This window comes from Ascaphus truei, unplaced genomic scaffold (assembly GCF_040206685.1).
Source record: "Ascaphus truei isolate aAscTru1 unplaced genomic scaffold, aAscTru1.hap1 HAP1_SCAFFOLD_1040, whole genome shotgun sequence".
NCBI classification, from domain to species: Eukaryota; Metazoa; Chordata; class Amphibia; order Anura; family Ascaphidae; genus Ascaphus; species Ascaphus truei.
Genome location: NW_027453905.1, coordinates 1 through 15,486, shown reverse-complemented (window position 1 = coordinate 15,486; position 15,486 = coordinate 1). Strand labels below are relative to the sequence as shown.

The 15,486-nt window shown below is 49.9% G+C and overlaps 1 protein-coding gene across 1 annotated transcript; it reads left to right on the top strand.

Annotated features, from left to right (window-relative positions):
* Positions 1 to 3,884: 3,884 nt before the first annotated feature.
* H2BC26 (H2B clustered histone 26) lies at positions 3,885 to 4,364 on the top strand. Its single transcript, XM_075581083.1, has one exon. It carries the CDS (start codon positions 3,931 to 3,933, stop codon positions 4,309 to 4,311), a length of 381 nt encoding a protein of 126 aa, XP_075437198.1. The 5' UTR covers positions 3,885 to 3,930; the 3' UTR covers positions 4,312 to 4,364.
* The last annotated feature ends 11,122 nt before the right edge of the window (positions 4,365 to 15,486 follow it).

Sequence of the window (15,486 nt, the reverse complement as noted above, 5' to 3'; positions counted from 1 at the left end):
CCGGTAATGGTTAGGAATATGAAGACCCACAAGGACCTTGTCGACATCCTCACCGAACACTGCACTTCCCCGTTTGTAGTTAAACCACGGGCGAACCACGCAAAGATCACTACCACAACTGTGGACGACTACCGGAGCTTGACGGACTGCTTTGCAAAGCAGGGCATAGAATACTACACCTTCCCACTGACGCGCCTAAAGCCCCAGAAATTTGTAATTCGCGGCTTACCAGCAAACGCCTCCGTGGGGGATATTTCCCACGACCTCGCGGAACATGGACTTCCAGTCAAGAGCGTAGCCCAGTTGACATCCCCGGTGGACAAGACCAAGAAGTTCCCTTTGTTTATTGTCACACTGGCAGAAACCCCGGAGAGCCAGCCTGCAGATCTTACCAAGATTACCAAGCTTTGTAGCTGTGTGGTAACCACAGAAGCGCCAAAGGGCAGAAAAGGCCCAACCATGTGTTTCAACTGCCAACGGCTCGGGCATACCTCTGCATTCTGCCACCAGAAGCCACGCTGTGTGTGTTGTGGAGAGAACCACAACTCCAAGGAATGCCCACGAGATAGGAAGAAGGAGCCGGCGACATGTGCAAACTGCAAAGGCCCACACCCGGCAAGCTACCGTGGTTGCCCGTACCTCACAAAAGCAAAGCAAGAGGAACGGGAAAAGCGGACACCCCACCTGATGGAGCAGGCACCAAGGAAGACACCCACTACTCAATACCAGCTTCCCCGCCTGGCGCCGGAGAGACAGAGGACCACAGAACACCTGATCCCAGACCAAGGCACGGCATCCACCCAGAGGATGCAAAACCCAGACGGACAGACCTACGCGGAAACTCTCAGGACACCATCCACCAACCCCGTTGAGGCGGCCAACCCGGACCCCGCAGGCGGAACCGCAAGCCCAACAAACTGGCTAGAGATCATCCTTAAAATAGCGAGCGCTATTGCGAGAATGGATATTCACCCCATTGTGACAATGATAGCGAATCTCATCCCGGCCCTTCTCAGGAGCACAGAAACTAACCACCATGGCAGCAACATCTAAACGCAGTTCTGTCATCGTGATGTGGAATGCAAATGGTATCAGCAAGAAGACAGATGAACTCCTTCACCTGATGGAATCGAGGAATGTATGCGCAGCTCTGCTCTCGGAGACCCACCTTCAAGGAAACCAAAAACTAAGCCTGGCGAACCACAGGGTATACCGTACCGACCGGGCAACAGGAGCCAGAGGTGGTGGGACGGCTGTGATTGTTAACACATGGGTCAGCCATAATGAGATTGCACTACCACCCCTCCGGAGTATTGAAGCCACTGGAGTACAGGTAAAGACTGCAACAGGACCACTGCGACTAATTGCCACCTACTGCCCCCCTAAGGTGAAGCTACATTTGGGAGACTTGGAAGCTCTGCTGGACTCCACTGTCCCAACCATCATCGGGGGAGACCTAAATGCCAAACACCGGTGCTGGAACTCAAGGACAGCAAACTCCAGAGGACAAGCTCTTCTTGCTTACTCAAAGGAGAGTGACTTTGTAGTGGCTGGCCCTACAGAACCCACCCACTACCCAGGCACTGCAAGCCACACACCGGATGTCCTGGACATTGTCTTACTGAAGAACGTGAAACATTCTGTCCAGTTGGAAACGCTGGCGGAACTGACCTCAGACCACAACCCAGTTACCATTACTGTTGGCGACGAGATGGAAACCCACCAGCAAACACCCAGGTACAACTTCACCAGGGCGAACTGGAGCCTGTACAAAGAAGAGTTGAGCAACATCACAAACCCCCGCCCCTTGGACACCAACGGAGACATTGATGATGCTGTTAACACCTTTACTACCGCAGTCCAACATGCAATAGAGCACAGCGTCCCGAAACAGATGCCCAAACGCTGCTCCATCTACGACCTACCGAGCGGGATCAAGCAAGCGATTGCTGAGAAAAACAGGGCCCGACGCCAGTGGCAGAAGTTCCGCACACCTGACCTTCTGGTAAAGTACAACTCACTTGCCAGACTACTGCGACAGCAAATCAGCCAACACCGGGGGGAGAGGTGGGAGGCCGCAGCAGCCAAGCTGAAGGAATCCGACAACTCTGTTTGGAGAATGACCCGATGCCTGACCGGGAAGAAGGAGCCTAATCCACCTATCCAGGGCCAGACCCACCTGGCATGTAGCAACAAGGACAAGGCAGAGGTTCTCGCTGACACACTGGAGACAACTTTTAGGCCTAACCAAGCCAGCAAAATAGCACGGGAAGTTGAGCAAGGAGTTAACAGGCATCTTACCGAGCACCTACCAGAGACCGAAGCGGAAACCCTTGAAGGATGCACCAGGACTGAGATAACGCAACTTGCAGAAAAGCTGGCAAATGGCAAAGCACCAGGAAGTGACGGAATTACCAACCTGGCCATCAAGAAGCTTCCGCCGGCAGCCATGGAATGCCTCACAGAAATCTTCAATGCATGCATGCGGCTCCAGCACTTTCCTCAATCCTGGAAGGAAGCCAAGGTCATTGTATTTCCAAAGCCTGGAAAACCACTGAGGGATCCTGCAAACTACCGTCCGATAAGCCTGCTCTCTGGACTGTCGAAACTCCTGGAGAAAGTTATTCTTACGCGCCTCCGCCACTTTGCCTCTGGTAAAAACATTCTACTAAAGGAGCAATTTGGATTCCGGAAGGACCACTCAACCAACCATCAGCTGCTGCGAGTCGTTGACATAATAAGCCATGGATTCAACATCCACAAATCAACTGGAGTTGTCTTCTTGGACGTGGCCAAAGCGTTTGACAGAGTTTGGCATGAAGGACTACTGCACAAAATGATCAACCTGAAATTCCCAAACTACCTGATTAAGCTGACTGCAAGCTACTTGCGGGAGCGCACATTCCACGTGGCTGTGCGGGAAGAGCTCTCAACAACACGCCCCATCCGCGCTGGCGTGCCACAGGGATCAGTCCTGGGACCTTTCCTTTTCAACCTCTTCATGAATGACATCCCCACAGACCTCCACAAGACTCAACTGGCACTCTACGCAGACGATGTGGCAGTCATCTCCCAGTCCTTCAGAGAGAAAGAAGTAGCTAAGAACATCCAGAAAGCACTAGACATGCTATCAACATGGTACAGCGACTGGCAAGTAGGACTGAACTCCAGCAAGACTACAGCTACACTGTTTACCAAAAAGAGGATCAAGGCACACCCGCCAATCACCCTCAACGGAGAGGCTGTCAAATGGGAGCCAAACAGCTCTTACCTAGGTGTAATCCTAGATAGCAAACTAAGCTGGAGAAACCACATTGAGAAGATTCAACAGAAGGCAATAACCAAGCTGGCAGCACTGTACCCTCTGCTGAAGACAAGGACCATGCCCATCAAGAGCAAAGTCAATGTGATCAAGGCGATCATTAGACCCACAATGACATACGCCTCCCCGGTGTGGAGTGGTTGCCACCAACATCAAAGATCATCTCTCCAAAAATTACAGAACAAGGCGCTGCGGATTGCGTCCAACGCTCCACTTCCTACAAGAATAGCAGACCTTCATAGGGATCTGGGTATCGAGATGTTAGATGAACATCTAAAGAAGCTCAACAAGAAATTCTACAAGGAACTGGACCAGAACTCAAACCCGCTGATCAAGAAGCTTGCTGCGATCTCTGCAAACCCATTTGACCGCTACCCACGACCCATCACAGCGCTGAACCTGTGAAACCAACTCAACTGTGGCAAGTAACACAGATCAAGAAGCTTCCTAAAGAGTGCGACAATACACTCAACAAGAGAACTTGGAGTAATGAGGCTCAAGCCTCGGTATCCAATATCACCACTGACAGATTTAATCTGTCAGTCAGAACAGAACGGTCAGTAGGTGACATTGTTTCTCTGCTGTTTGGAGAGGAAGCATCGCCCGACATGCCTGAACCAGCCAAGTCTGCGCCAGCGGCCAAGAAGGGCTCTAAGAAAGCGGTGACCAAGACCCAGAAGAAGGATGGGAAGAAGCGTAGGAAGAGCAGGAAGGAAAGTTACGCGATCTACGTGTACAAAGTGCTGAAGCAGGTTCACCCTGACACCGGCATCTCCTCCAAGGCCATGGGCATCATGAACTCCTTTGTGAATGATATCTTCGAGCGCATCGCAGGGGAATCGTCCCGTCTGGCTCATTACAACAAGCGCTCGACCATCACTTCCCGGGAGATCCAGACCGCTGTGCGCCTGCTGCTGCCGGGAGAGCTGGCCAAGCACGCCGTGTCCGAGGGCACCAAGGCGGTCACCAAGTACACCAGCGCCAAGTAACCCCGATCTCATCACTGACCCACAAACACAAAGGCTCTTCTAAGAGCCACCCACTTTATCACTATAAGAGATATGCTCATATGTCATCTGTGCTCGGGATAAACGGGAAGTGTTCTATTATACATTGCACTTTCTCAGTTATTTGCTTTTGTAGCTATTATATATTATAAAGTATCTTATGTGATGTATTTTTAGCTCTTTCTGGCTTCCTACCCAGCCACGTGTTTGCTGCACTTGTGTTGTTTTGTTAGTAAGAGGCGGGAGAACCGCAGACAAAGTGACAATCGCCGAGAATCCCCTTCAGATAATCTGCAGTTCACACACATCCCACAGGGTGGCGCTGCTGTGTTAGTAATGGAGTTCGTGCTCGGGAAGTGGGATTTGGGGTTAATAACCTGCGATTATTTTCCCTCATTTACTTTTTTTGAGCCTCACTAAAATACAGATTATATGTGCACGTGTCAGAATAAGTGTGCATGAAATGATGCCCTCACACCCGCATGGTATATACCGCATCTGATCGGGGGAAAATCCTAGTGCAGTTTGGGATTAGTAACAGGCCATGCAATCCGTGTTTGCCACATGCGTTAGATACGAGCACATTCATTTGCATTATCAAAATTGGCCTTTTATAGTTTGTCGCACATTTTTTATTCCATTTACATAAATGTAACAAGTGATATTTCTCATTGTCCTGTTGGGTTGGACATTAATTTAGAAATCGGTCAAATCTGCATTAAATAGGCTGGGATGTTACATTAAAGGCTTCTATTGTCACCTTGTTCAATCTGTTATCAGGGATTGCACCTTTTTAGTATAAAAACAAGGCTGAGCAACATGTGTTTCCTCAGATTTCAGTAGCAGTTGATGTGGTTTTGTGATAACTTGTCAGAACTCTAAATCGCAAATATTTATCACGTCCTGTTTTTTTTAATCCTAAAACCACACAAAAAAAAAAAGCAACACAAATATACAGAGAAGGTAAAAAGGGCCAAAGGATTTAATATCTGCCATTCACACACACACCACACGGTGGCGGTATTGCATTGGCACTAACGTGTATCCCGGAGACCTGGATTTCTCACATGATCTGAATCAGGTTTCACCCCCAGATAGTTCTGTGACACACTGCACGTTGTGTGGCTTCCCTTAATAGAATTGGTGTGAATTAAGTCCAAATCAATAGGACTCTGACATTGCTGCATCATTCTTGATACATTTAGGTTTAATCCCTTGAATAGCCCATAATGTAATGAAAAACATTGAGTAAAATCCTGAATTTGCAAAATGATCACTGAGCAAAACACACAAATACATGTACAGGTGCTGAGACTGCCAGAGATGCCACATTCCCCATAACATCTATAGAGGGAGAAAGGCAGCAAAACACAAATGTATAACTCGCATTAATAAGAAACACTTGGGCTGTTCCTTCACTATCCCAACATCACTTGTGAAACTTTTACATCTATTCAATTACTGTCTCTATTCTAAATCCAAGCTCCGTAATATTCATTCAAAGATCCCATGTTATTCCAGTCACATTGTTTTGCACAGTTTGGTTGCCTCATTCCTCTGCCCTTAGTTATCATTACTCTCAATGGGATCTGCCCAAAGTAATCATGGCCGCCGAGTGCATCGTCTATCATCTCTATGGTGACCGAGACTCTTGTTAATGGGCATGCGCAGTAAGGTCTCCATTGCAATACATTACTATGCATGTCCCTGACTCCCAGCTTCACTTCCCCGGAACTACATCTCCCGTGATCCCCCGCGCACCGGGCTTTAGTTCGGAGGCTGCACGGTGGGTGAATGTGGTTCATGTAATAAGACGGAGGAGCAAGAGGAGAAGCAGCGACGGCCATGTACCTAGCGCTGTGCGGAGGGGGTGGGAGGAGGTGGGGTAAGGGCTCTGTGATAGCTTTCTATGTGACCTCATAGTTTAATGTCATCCATCATTGTCAGGAGGATAATGATTTCTCTGCTAATTAGTCTCCACAAATCCCCCACTGTAAGGTGATCCTGGTTAGGCAGCTTATCCCATCATCGTCACTACAGACACATAATGGTGAGATGGAGAAGTGAATGGACTCATTATACAAATCTGTTATCTGAGATGTAGGTTTTGCCTTTTTATTTATATTTATTTTTATTTATATATTACATTTTATTTTGAATTCCTCAATGTTTCCTCTTATGGAGAAACATTGACATAACATCGTATTTGAAACCTCTTAGAAAACTCTTATTTTTATAGCAGCTGTTTATCCTTAATCACAGCAACATTGGGGAGTAGCACAACCATAAACTAGGAACCTGTGGGTGTGCAAAATATCTCCCCCTCCCCACCCCAAAATAGTGGGTTTTAAAAACTCCCAATAACACGTTTCTATTTAATTTTCCATTGTCTAGGAAACGTAACCTTGAGAAACGAGATGCCAACGGTCTACTGTGCATGCAAAGCCCAGGAGAGAAACAGACGCACTCCCAGGAAAAGATCCGGCCCTCATCTCACAGCTGGTCCTGGGGAGGTGAATATTATTTGCAGGTTGTGATATCAGTCACAGGAGACAAGGACACTTAACATCGGGAACACACACACACACACATTTTGAATGAGGTCGACAGACGGCGCTACCCACAGTTTGGGCACAAATACACCCAAACAGGGAATCCTTTCTCAACTAGGTGCCAGGCGCCGCTTCCAAGGCTAACCCGGGAGGTTTCCACGCTCCGTCTGCTGTGGGTAGCGCAGTAATCCAGGGATGATATTTGCACTATAGCAAGTTCAAATCGCCTGCTCTCCTCCACTTACACGCCTCACTTTGGTTTATCTCCGGCACAAACCTCGGATGGCATAGTAATGAGAAATTGGCAGCTCTTTACAGGGTATATTTCACAGAACATGTATATGCATTTAGCATAGGGACCTGCTATTGAGACTTACCTTGAAGTTGGTTACCAAGCTTGGCATAATTTGATCAAAGGATGTAATCAAAAGTCTCCTTTGTCTTCTAGATTTAGTTTTCACTATGTATATTTATTTCCCCATTTATTGCTACCCAATGATTGAAGTGCAGGGAGTAACTTTCTGTCTTTACATAGGTTACCTGTCTTAATAGCAAAGCATGGAAGACGGGGTGCTGACTAATCACCGAGCAGAGGCTCGTCTGATCGGCCAATCCGGGACACAGCAGGTGACTGTGCCCCTAAGACACCCCACAGAGGTGGGTTTGAAGAGGTGTGGGAAATTCAAACTGACAAATAGAAATTGTACCTACGGGGCTTATACCCAGCAACGGTTCCCCAAGACAACCCAATTTATCCCTCAGAGATAGGCGCCTCAGAATCTGGACTGAACAATAGCGCCACTCGGTGAGACATTGTTCCCCAGACCTGAGTCAACGCTCCTCCCCACTCCTAACAATGGCTGGGGCACTTCCCCACCCACATTCCTGATAGCAGAACCCTATCTCTGTGTGTGCAGGCTCGCTGAGTGATTACCAGCCCTGCACACATGGGCAGCAGCAAAACATACTCATTCTAATCAGGGAGGTACATAAACCCAATCACATTATTCTCTGGGATACTGGGTTAACCCCCTGAGGATCCCTTAAGATAGGTAGGGACAATGGGTTAACCTTTATTAATATGATCCCCATTGGCCCATCTTTTAATCATTGTCTTATAATCAGAAATTAGCAATTACACCAGACAGAATAAGGCACAGGGGAGAGGAATATACACTGGCGATACTTGTGCTATGCTAAAACAATGATGTGGTAAATTATGGTACAATGCACAGTTATGAAAAGTTTAAGCTATCATTACATATCCTTATAGGAAATGTAGGATTATGTTGCAAAGTTACCACACTTCTTCATGCCTCAGAAATCTAAAAAAAAACTATAGGAGGTGCATAGAAACTACAATAATAAGCAGGATAGTGGTATAATTGGAAGTATGTCTCCCTGAATGCCCTTCAACAAACAAATATAAGTCTCACCTAATGCACAATTACAATGTTGTTTTGGTTCAGTCTCCATAATAGGCCATAGGGGACTTTCGGTGCCAAGTAATCCGCCCCACTTGTTGAAGTATCTTGAGCTGTTCTGAGTTCAAAAAGTATTTGTCTGCATTATAACAGTTGTGATCAAGCTCTTGGAATGTCCATACCCCTTGGACGTATTGTCGTCTCTCTGACAGGGTAATGAAGCTTGTATGTAATATAACACATTCATTGTAAATGGCATTTATAATTGAAGGTGTGCTGCTGAAGATTACACGGTCTACCGGCAATACTCAACCTCCATTGTGGAAGTCAACAAGCAGTACCAGTGCTACTACAAATAGGGGTCCGCAGCTCTCGCCAGCCAGGAATCAATTGGTTGCCAAATCGGCATTGCATGGTGTCTGTGAGTATGCCTCAATACAACTGTATCTGTATGATGTGCATCTGTAACGTAGTTGGCTGACCACTGGGATATGGAAATCTATGCCACACTTTACTTGCTGCATTGCACATAAACCTTATTTACCTCTGTCTGAGAGACGACACCCAGTTGTGGATATTGCAAGAGCTTGATGAGGACGTGTTTTCTGCATATGCATTGTCATGACCCGCTTGCAGATCACACCATTTCTAGGGATCCTAGGGGGACAAGTTATTAGGAACAGGTAATAGTACAGACCTAGCCCAATAGAAATTAAAAGGGGAAAACATAGAACATAAACTCTTACTAGAGTTCATGATGTCGCTTAAGCTTGCTTATCCTGTGGTTAAGTTCTTGCAGACTGTGAGGCCTCTGGAACTAAGAAAGGTTTGGGTGAGGACCTCCAGCAGCTGGAGCATGTTGCTTCAAAACAGTCAACAAACGGTTCCACCGGACGCAGAGTTTTTCTGAATCTCTGGAAGTCTTTCTGGGCTTATATAGGTTTGGTTCTCATACAAAACCATGGAGAGGGGGCGGCTAGGCCATTCAGCATTGTCTCTTTAATCAGCTGTCCAATCCGGAGAGTGTTTGAAGCTGAGATGGACCATGCACACACATGATTTTGGCCAGTGTTCAACAAATGCAACCCCCGATCGCCCGGAGGAGTGCATTTAACCCCCTGTAGAGTGCCGTTGCTGTGCTGTGGCTCATTTCAGGATGCCGGGACACGATCAAGCGGGTCACCTAGCAACGCGGGACGCCGGAAGGATAGCCCAGCCGAAGACATCCCTTGGAGGCACTGCAGTGACGCTACACCACACACCAACGCAGGCGCATACAGGCACGCCCTCCCGCACTAAGGATCTCCTAGCAACTGCCGGGACCAGAGGCCTGGAGATCGGAGGAAGTGCTGCTCGTGTTGCTTCTGTTTCCGTGTGTATATTGGGTGAGGCGGACGGTGGGAGCCCCCCAGGCTGGATTTCCTCACTCATGGCAGGTAAGAGAGTGGGGGGGGGAGAGAGATGCAGCATACCACTCCAGTGAGCCGGCTTCAGACATAAGAGCATCCATCCGGTCACTGCTGTATTTCATCTCCTGTCGGCACCGCTGATAAGAGGGAGAGAGAGGAATTTGAGAGGGCGGACACTCGCTCTCGCGTAGGGGAGGGGTTTGGTGTCTGTGTGTGTGTGTAAGTGGCAGAGAGAGAGTGTGGTTGTGTGTGAGGAGGGAGAGGGAGATGCAGCATACCAGAGTGGAGTGTGTAAGTGGGAGTGTGTGTGTGTAAGTGGGGGTGTGTGTGTGTAAGTTGAAGTCTCGCCCTCTGTCCCGCCCTCTGTCTCGCCCTCGCGTGAATACTAGGGGATAGGGTATAATGGTAGCACGGTATATGGGTAACAGTTTCACACAGGGGTGTGGGGGTTAGTGGGCATCTCTCAGCCTGTGGCAGGTGCTGACATAGTGTGCAGCCAGTTCTGCTGTGGTTTCATCTTCTCCCAGGAGGATCGCTATTTTTTGGTTCTCCTCTATATTATTAAAGTTCTGGATAAGTGCAATGAGTTTCTCTAGGTGGGCACTCCTCATTTCAGAGTATTGTGTGCAACGCAACAGGAAGTGTGTTTCATCTTCTACCTCTCCTAGCTCACATCTTTGGCACAGTCTCATCTCCAGGGGCTTCCAGTTGTGTCTGTGTCTGCCTGTTTCTATTTCTAGGCTGTGGGCACTTATTCTGTACTGGCCCAGGGTCTGTCTCTGCTTTGGGTCTTTTACCTTCAGTAGGTAGGGTACCAGAGTGTATTCTCTCTGTAGACTGTGGTAGGTTTCCAGCTTCTTTGAGCGCTGGATTTCATTGTCCCACCTAGTCACATACTGCTTCTTCATTTCGTTGGCGATTGAGTTGATTTGTTTTTTTCGGCAGGTTGTTGATCTGTGTGGGGTTTTGTCCTTGGAGTGAGAGGACAAGTTATTTGATGGCACAGGGTTTAGTGAGGAGGTCCTGGCTTCTCATTGCTCTGTAGCAGTAAGACTGTGGATGGCTGGTGTTTAGGTGGGCCCAGCATGTCAGTGCTCTCTTCTGTCCAGTGAGCAGTAGAGGAAAGCGGCCCAGCTCAGCCTGGCATGCATTGTTTGATGTACTCCTGTGTACTTGGAGAAGGTGTTTGCAGAATTCCAGATGCAGTATTTCTGTTGGGCTGGTATCCCATTTTGTGGAGTCTGGGAATGTTACAGGGCCGAACACCTCGCTGCCATACAGAAGGATGGGTGTGATGATGCTGTTGAATATTTTCATCCAGATTCGTATTGGTGGTTTGAGGTGGTACATCTGTTTCCCTATTGTGTAGAATGCTCTGCGGGCCTTCTCCTTCAGTGTATTTATGGGCAGGCTGAATTTCCCTGATGAGCTGATTGTTAGACCTAGGTATGTGTAACTCGCTGTCTGTTCCAGTGCATTGTCGTCCAGTGTGAATTGCGATATGGTTGGATGTTTTTTATATTTTTTCTGGAATACCATTATTCTGTTTTTTTCTAGGTTCACAGAGTGCCCAGGTCTGGCTGAATTTTTCTAGTATTGCCAGTTTCTGTTGGAGGCCTTGTTCTGTTTGAGACAGCAGGAGCAGGTCGTCTGTGTATAGAAGAGACTTAATCTCAGTTCCAGCCAAGTTGAGCCCAGGTGCTGAGGAGGATACTAGGGCTGCTGTGAGCTCATTGATGTAAATGTTAAAAAGTGTGGGACTCAGACTGCAGCCCTGTCTAACTCCACGGCCTTGATGGAAGAAGTCTGTCCTTTAGTTATTAACTTTCACGCAGCCTTTGTTTTCAGAGTACATACTTTTGATTGTGTCGTATGTTCTCCCCCCTATTCCGCTCTCTAGTATTTTCAGCAATAGGCCTGCTGCCAGATGGAGTCAAAGGCTTTTTTGAAGTCCACAAAGCAAGCAAAGATTTTGCCCTTGTTGGTGTTGTGGACGTGCTTATTAATCAGGCTGTGTAGGGTATAGATGTGATCCGTGGTGCGGTGGTTTGGCAGGACGCCTGTCTGGCTCTTACTCAGTACACTGCTCTGTCAGGAAGGTGAGGATTCTGCTGTTCAAGATGCTGTTGAACAGTTTCCCCAGGGTGCTGCTGACACAGATTCCTCTGTAATTGGATGGGTCCAGCCTGTCTCCTTTCTTGTGCATAGGGGTTATCAGTCCTTCGTTCCATAGTTCAGGGAAGTAGCCAGTAGTGAGGACCAGGTTGAACATTTTCAGTATTGCTTCTTGTATAGAAGGATTGCTATACTTCAGCATCTCTTGTAGAATGCCATCTGGTCCGCTGGCTTTCTTGGTTTTTATTAGTTTTCTTTTTTCTTTTTTTTCCTGGATTGTGATTGCTATGTCCAGAGGGTTTTGGTTATCTTTTATAGTGTTCTCCAGTGATGTTTGTTTGGTGAGTATTTGTTTTTGTTCTTGTGTCAGGTTTTCTTCTGGGATTTCTTGGTAAAGGTCATTGAAGTAGTTTTTCCAGATGTTGCCATTCTGAATGGCCAGGTGTCTGTTATTCTGCTTTGTATCCAGATGTTTCCAGGTGTAATCCTGCTTCCTATCGCTTGGCAAGCTGTTACCCTGTGCTGTGTTACCTGCTGACTCACAGGGCCTGAGCCTCTGCCACGGAGAGCCTGGGGTGCATACAATATGTATGTATGTATGTATGTATGTATGTATGTATGTTCAGTGCAGCGCCTCCACCTGTGACAGATCCTGCCAAAGGGGGAGTTAGTCTTCGCAGGACCTCTATACAAGAATTTCTCTCACACGACCATGTTATAAAACCAATCTTGTTTACTGATAAATCAACCTTACGATACATTGCATGCCATGACATTCCAATCCGCTGGTACACAACATTTAACACACCACGGAGGACGTCCACAATTATGCGCCTCGGCGGACGCCAACAATAACTTGCGCCTCGGCGGACGCCAACAATAACTTTCCCCCCAATCCCACCACCGGGTGTTCCCACCCCGTGTCCAAATACGTTAATCAGTTCTCTTGCTTCCAACGGCCGTGTGTATGTGTAGGGGTGACTGCGCAGCCACTAGGTCTTAGGTGATTGAAAGGGTAGAGTTGGTGCACTTGATGAAATACCTGCCGAGCACTCCGGTGCTCGGAACTGCTACGGTTCTTCAAAAAGAGTCTCTGGGGATTCCACGCTGCGATATGGGGCGCTTCTCCCCGACAAGATAGTCCCGAACACAGCAGTAGTTTTAGGGGGGGTAAATCCCTTACTAAGGGTGTCCCTAGCTCCGCTTGTCTCTACGGTGACTCAGGGCTAACTGGGCCGGGGCATCTTGACTGCGCCTGGGGGGGGTACAACCTCCCAGCGCAGTGTCTCCGTCTCCTCGTCTCTCCACGATGCTCTAACTCCACGTGCACGCAACCACTGCCTATATCTCTGGCAACTCCTCCGCCCATAGGCTAAACGCGCTCACCTGACCCTCCCCGTGGGGGCTGCTGGGTCAAGGGACTGCTCCTTTCCCGCCAATATGTATCCTCCTCCTTCGCGGGCTTCTGCAACTACTCCGTGCAAGCGCAACCTCTCATTACTCGGGGTGAATCAAGGGTCACGGCTACACAGGTTTGCCAGAAAGTATTTTCATCTAATGCTTCTTCAATTCTTTCTAATTTTTTGGCAATGTGGTTGTGTTTTTTCTTCCTTAGGGAGTGCCTGTAGTGCTTCAGGTGTTGGTGGTACCTCATTCGTAGTTCTGTATGGTTTGGGTCTCTGTGTTTTTGGTTTGATATTGTTCGCAGGCTTTTTCTAAGGGTGTTGCATTCCTTATCGAACCATTTTTCTTTGATTTTGTCATTTGTCTGTTAGGGAAAGTTTTTTTTTCAGGTTTGATATTTTTGTTATTAGATGGAATATTTTGCTGAGATTTCTTACTGCCAGGTTTATACTGTTTGTTCTGCTCCCTGCCGCACCCTGCCCCCCTCTGCTGCACCCTGCCCCCCTCTGCCGCACCCTGCCCCCCTCTGCCGCACCCTGCCCCCTCTGCCGCACCCTGCCCCCCTCTGCCGCACCCTGCCCCCCTCTGCCGCACCCTGCCCCCCTCTGCCGCACCCTGCCCCCCTCTGCCGCACCCTGCCCCCTCTGCCGCACCCTGCCCCCCTCTGCCGCACCCTGCCCCCCTCTCCGCACCCTGCCCCCCTCTGCCGCACCCTGCCCCCCTCTGCCGCACCCTGCCCCCCTCTGCCGCACCCTGCCCCCCTCTGCCGCACCCTGCCCCCCTCTGCCGCACCCTGCCCCCCTCTGCCGCACCCTGCCCCCCTCTGCCGCACCCTGCCCCCCTCTGCCGCACCCTGCCCCCCTCTGCCGCACCCTGCCCCCCTCTGCCGCACCCTGCCCCCCTCTGCCGCACCCTGCCCCCCTCTGCCGCACCCTGCCCCCCTCTGCCGCACCCTGCCCCCCTCTGCCGCACCCTGCCCCCCTCTGCCGCACCCTGCCCCCCTCTGCCGCACCCTGCCCCCCTCTGCCGCACCCTGCCCCGCCTCTGCCGCACCCTGCCCCCCTCTGCCGCACCCCTGCCCCCCTCTGCCGCACCCTGCCCCCCTCTGCCGCACCCTGCCCCCCCTCTGCCGCACCCTGCCCCCCTCTGCCGCACCCTGCCCCCCTCTGCCGCACCCTGCCCCCTCTGCCGCACCCTGCCCCCCCTCTGCCGCACCCTGCCCCCCTCTGCCGCACCCTGCCCCCCTCTGCCGCACCCTGCCCCCCTCTGCCGCACCCTGCCCCCTCTGCCGCACCCTGCCCCCCTCTGCCGCACCCTGCCCCCCTCTGCCCCCCTCTGCCGCACCCTGCCCCCCTCTACCTCGACCTCTCTCTCTACCTCGACCTCTCTCTCTACCTCGACCTCTCTCTCTACCTCGACCTCTCTCTCTACCTCGACCTCTCTCTCTACCTCGACCTCTCTCTCTACCTCGACCTCTCTCTCTGCCTCTACCTCTTTCTCTGCCTCTACCTCTTTCTCTGCCTCTACCTCTACCTACCTCTACCTCTTTCTCTGCCTCTACCTCTCTTTTTCTCTGTCTCTGTCTCTCTCTCTCTCTCTCTCTCTGTCTCTCTCTCTCTCTCTCTCTCTCTCTCTCTCTCTCTCTCTCTCTCTCTCTCTCTCTCTCTCTCTCTCTCTCTCTCTCTCTCTCTCTCTCTCTCTCTCTCTCTCTCTGTCTCTCTCTGTCTCTCTCTCTCTCTGTCTCTCTCTCTCTCTCTGTCTCTCTCTCTCTCTGTCTCTCTCTCTCTCTCTGTCTCTCTCTGTCTCTCTCTCTCTGCCCCCCTGCCCCCCTCTGCCGCACCCTGCCCCCCTCTACCTCGGACCTCTCTCTACCTCGACCTCTCTCTACCTCGACCTCTCTCTACCTCGACCTCTCTCTACCTCGACCTCTCTCTCTACCTCTACCTCTCTCTCTACCTTTAACCTCTCTCTCTACCTCTCTCTCTACCCCAACCTCTCTCTACCTCGACCTCTCTCTCTACCTCTACCTCTCTCTCTCCCTCCCTCTCTCCTTCTCTCCCTCTCTCGCCCTCTCTCTCTCTCGCCCTCTCTCTCTCTCGCCCTCCCTCTCTCTCTCCCTCTCTCTCTTTTTCTCTCTTTCTCTCTCTCTCTCTCTTTTTCTATTTCTCTCTCTGTCTCTCTGTCTCTGTCTCTGTCTGTGTCTCTGTCTGTATGTCTCTGTCTCTGTCTCTCTGTCCCTCTCTCTCTCTCTGT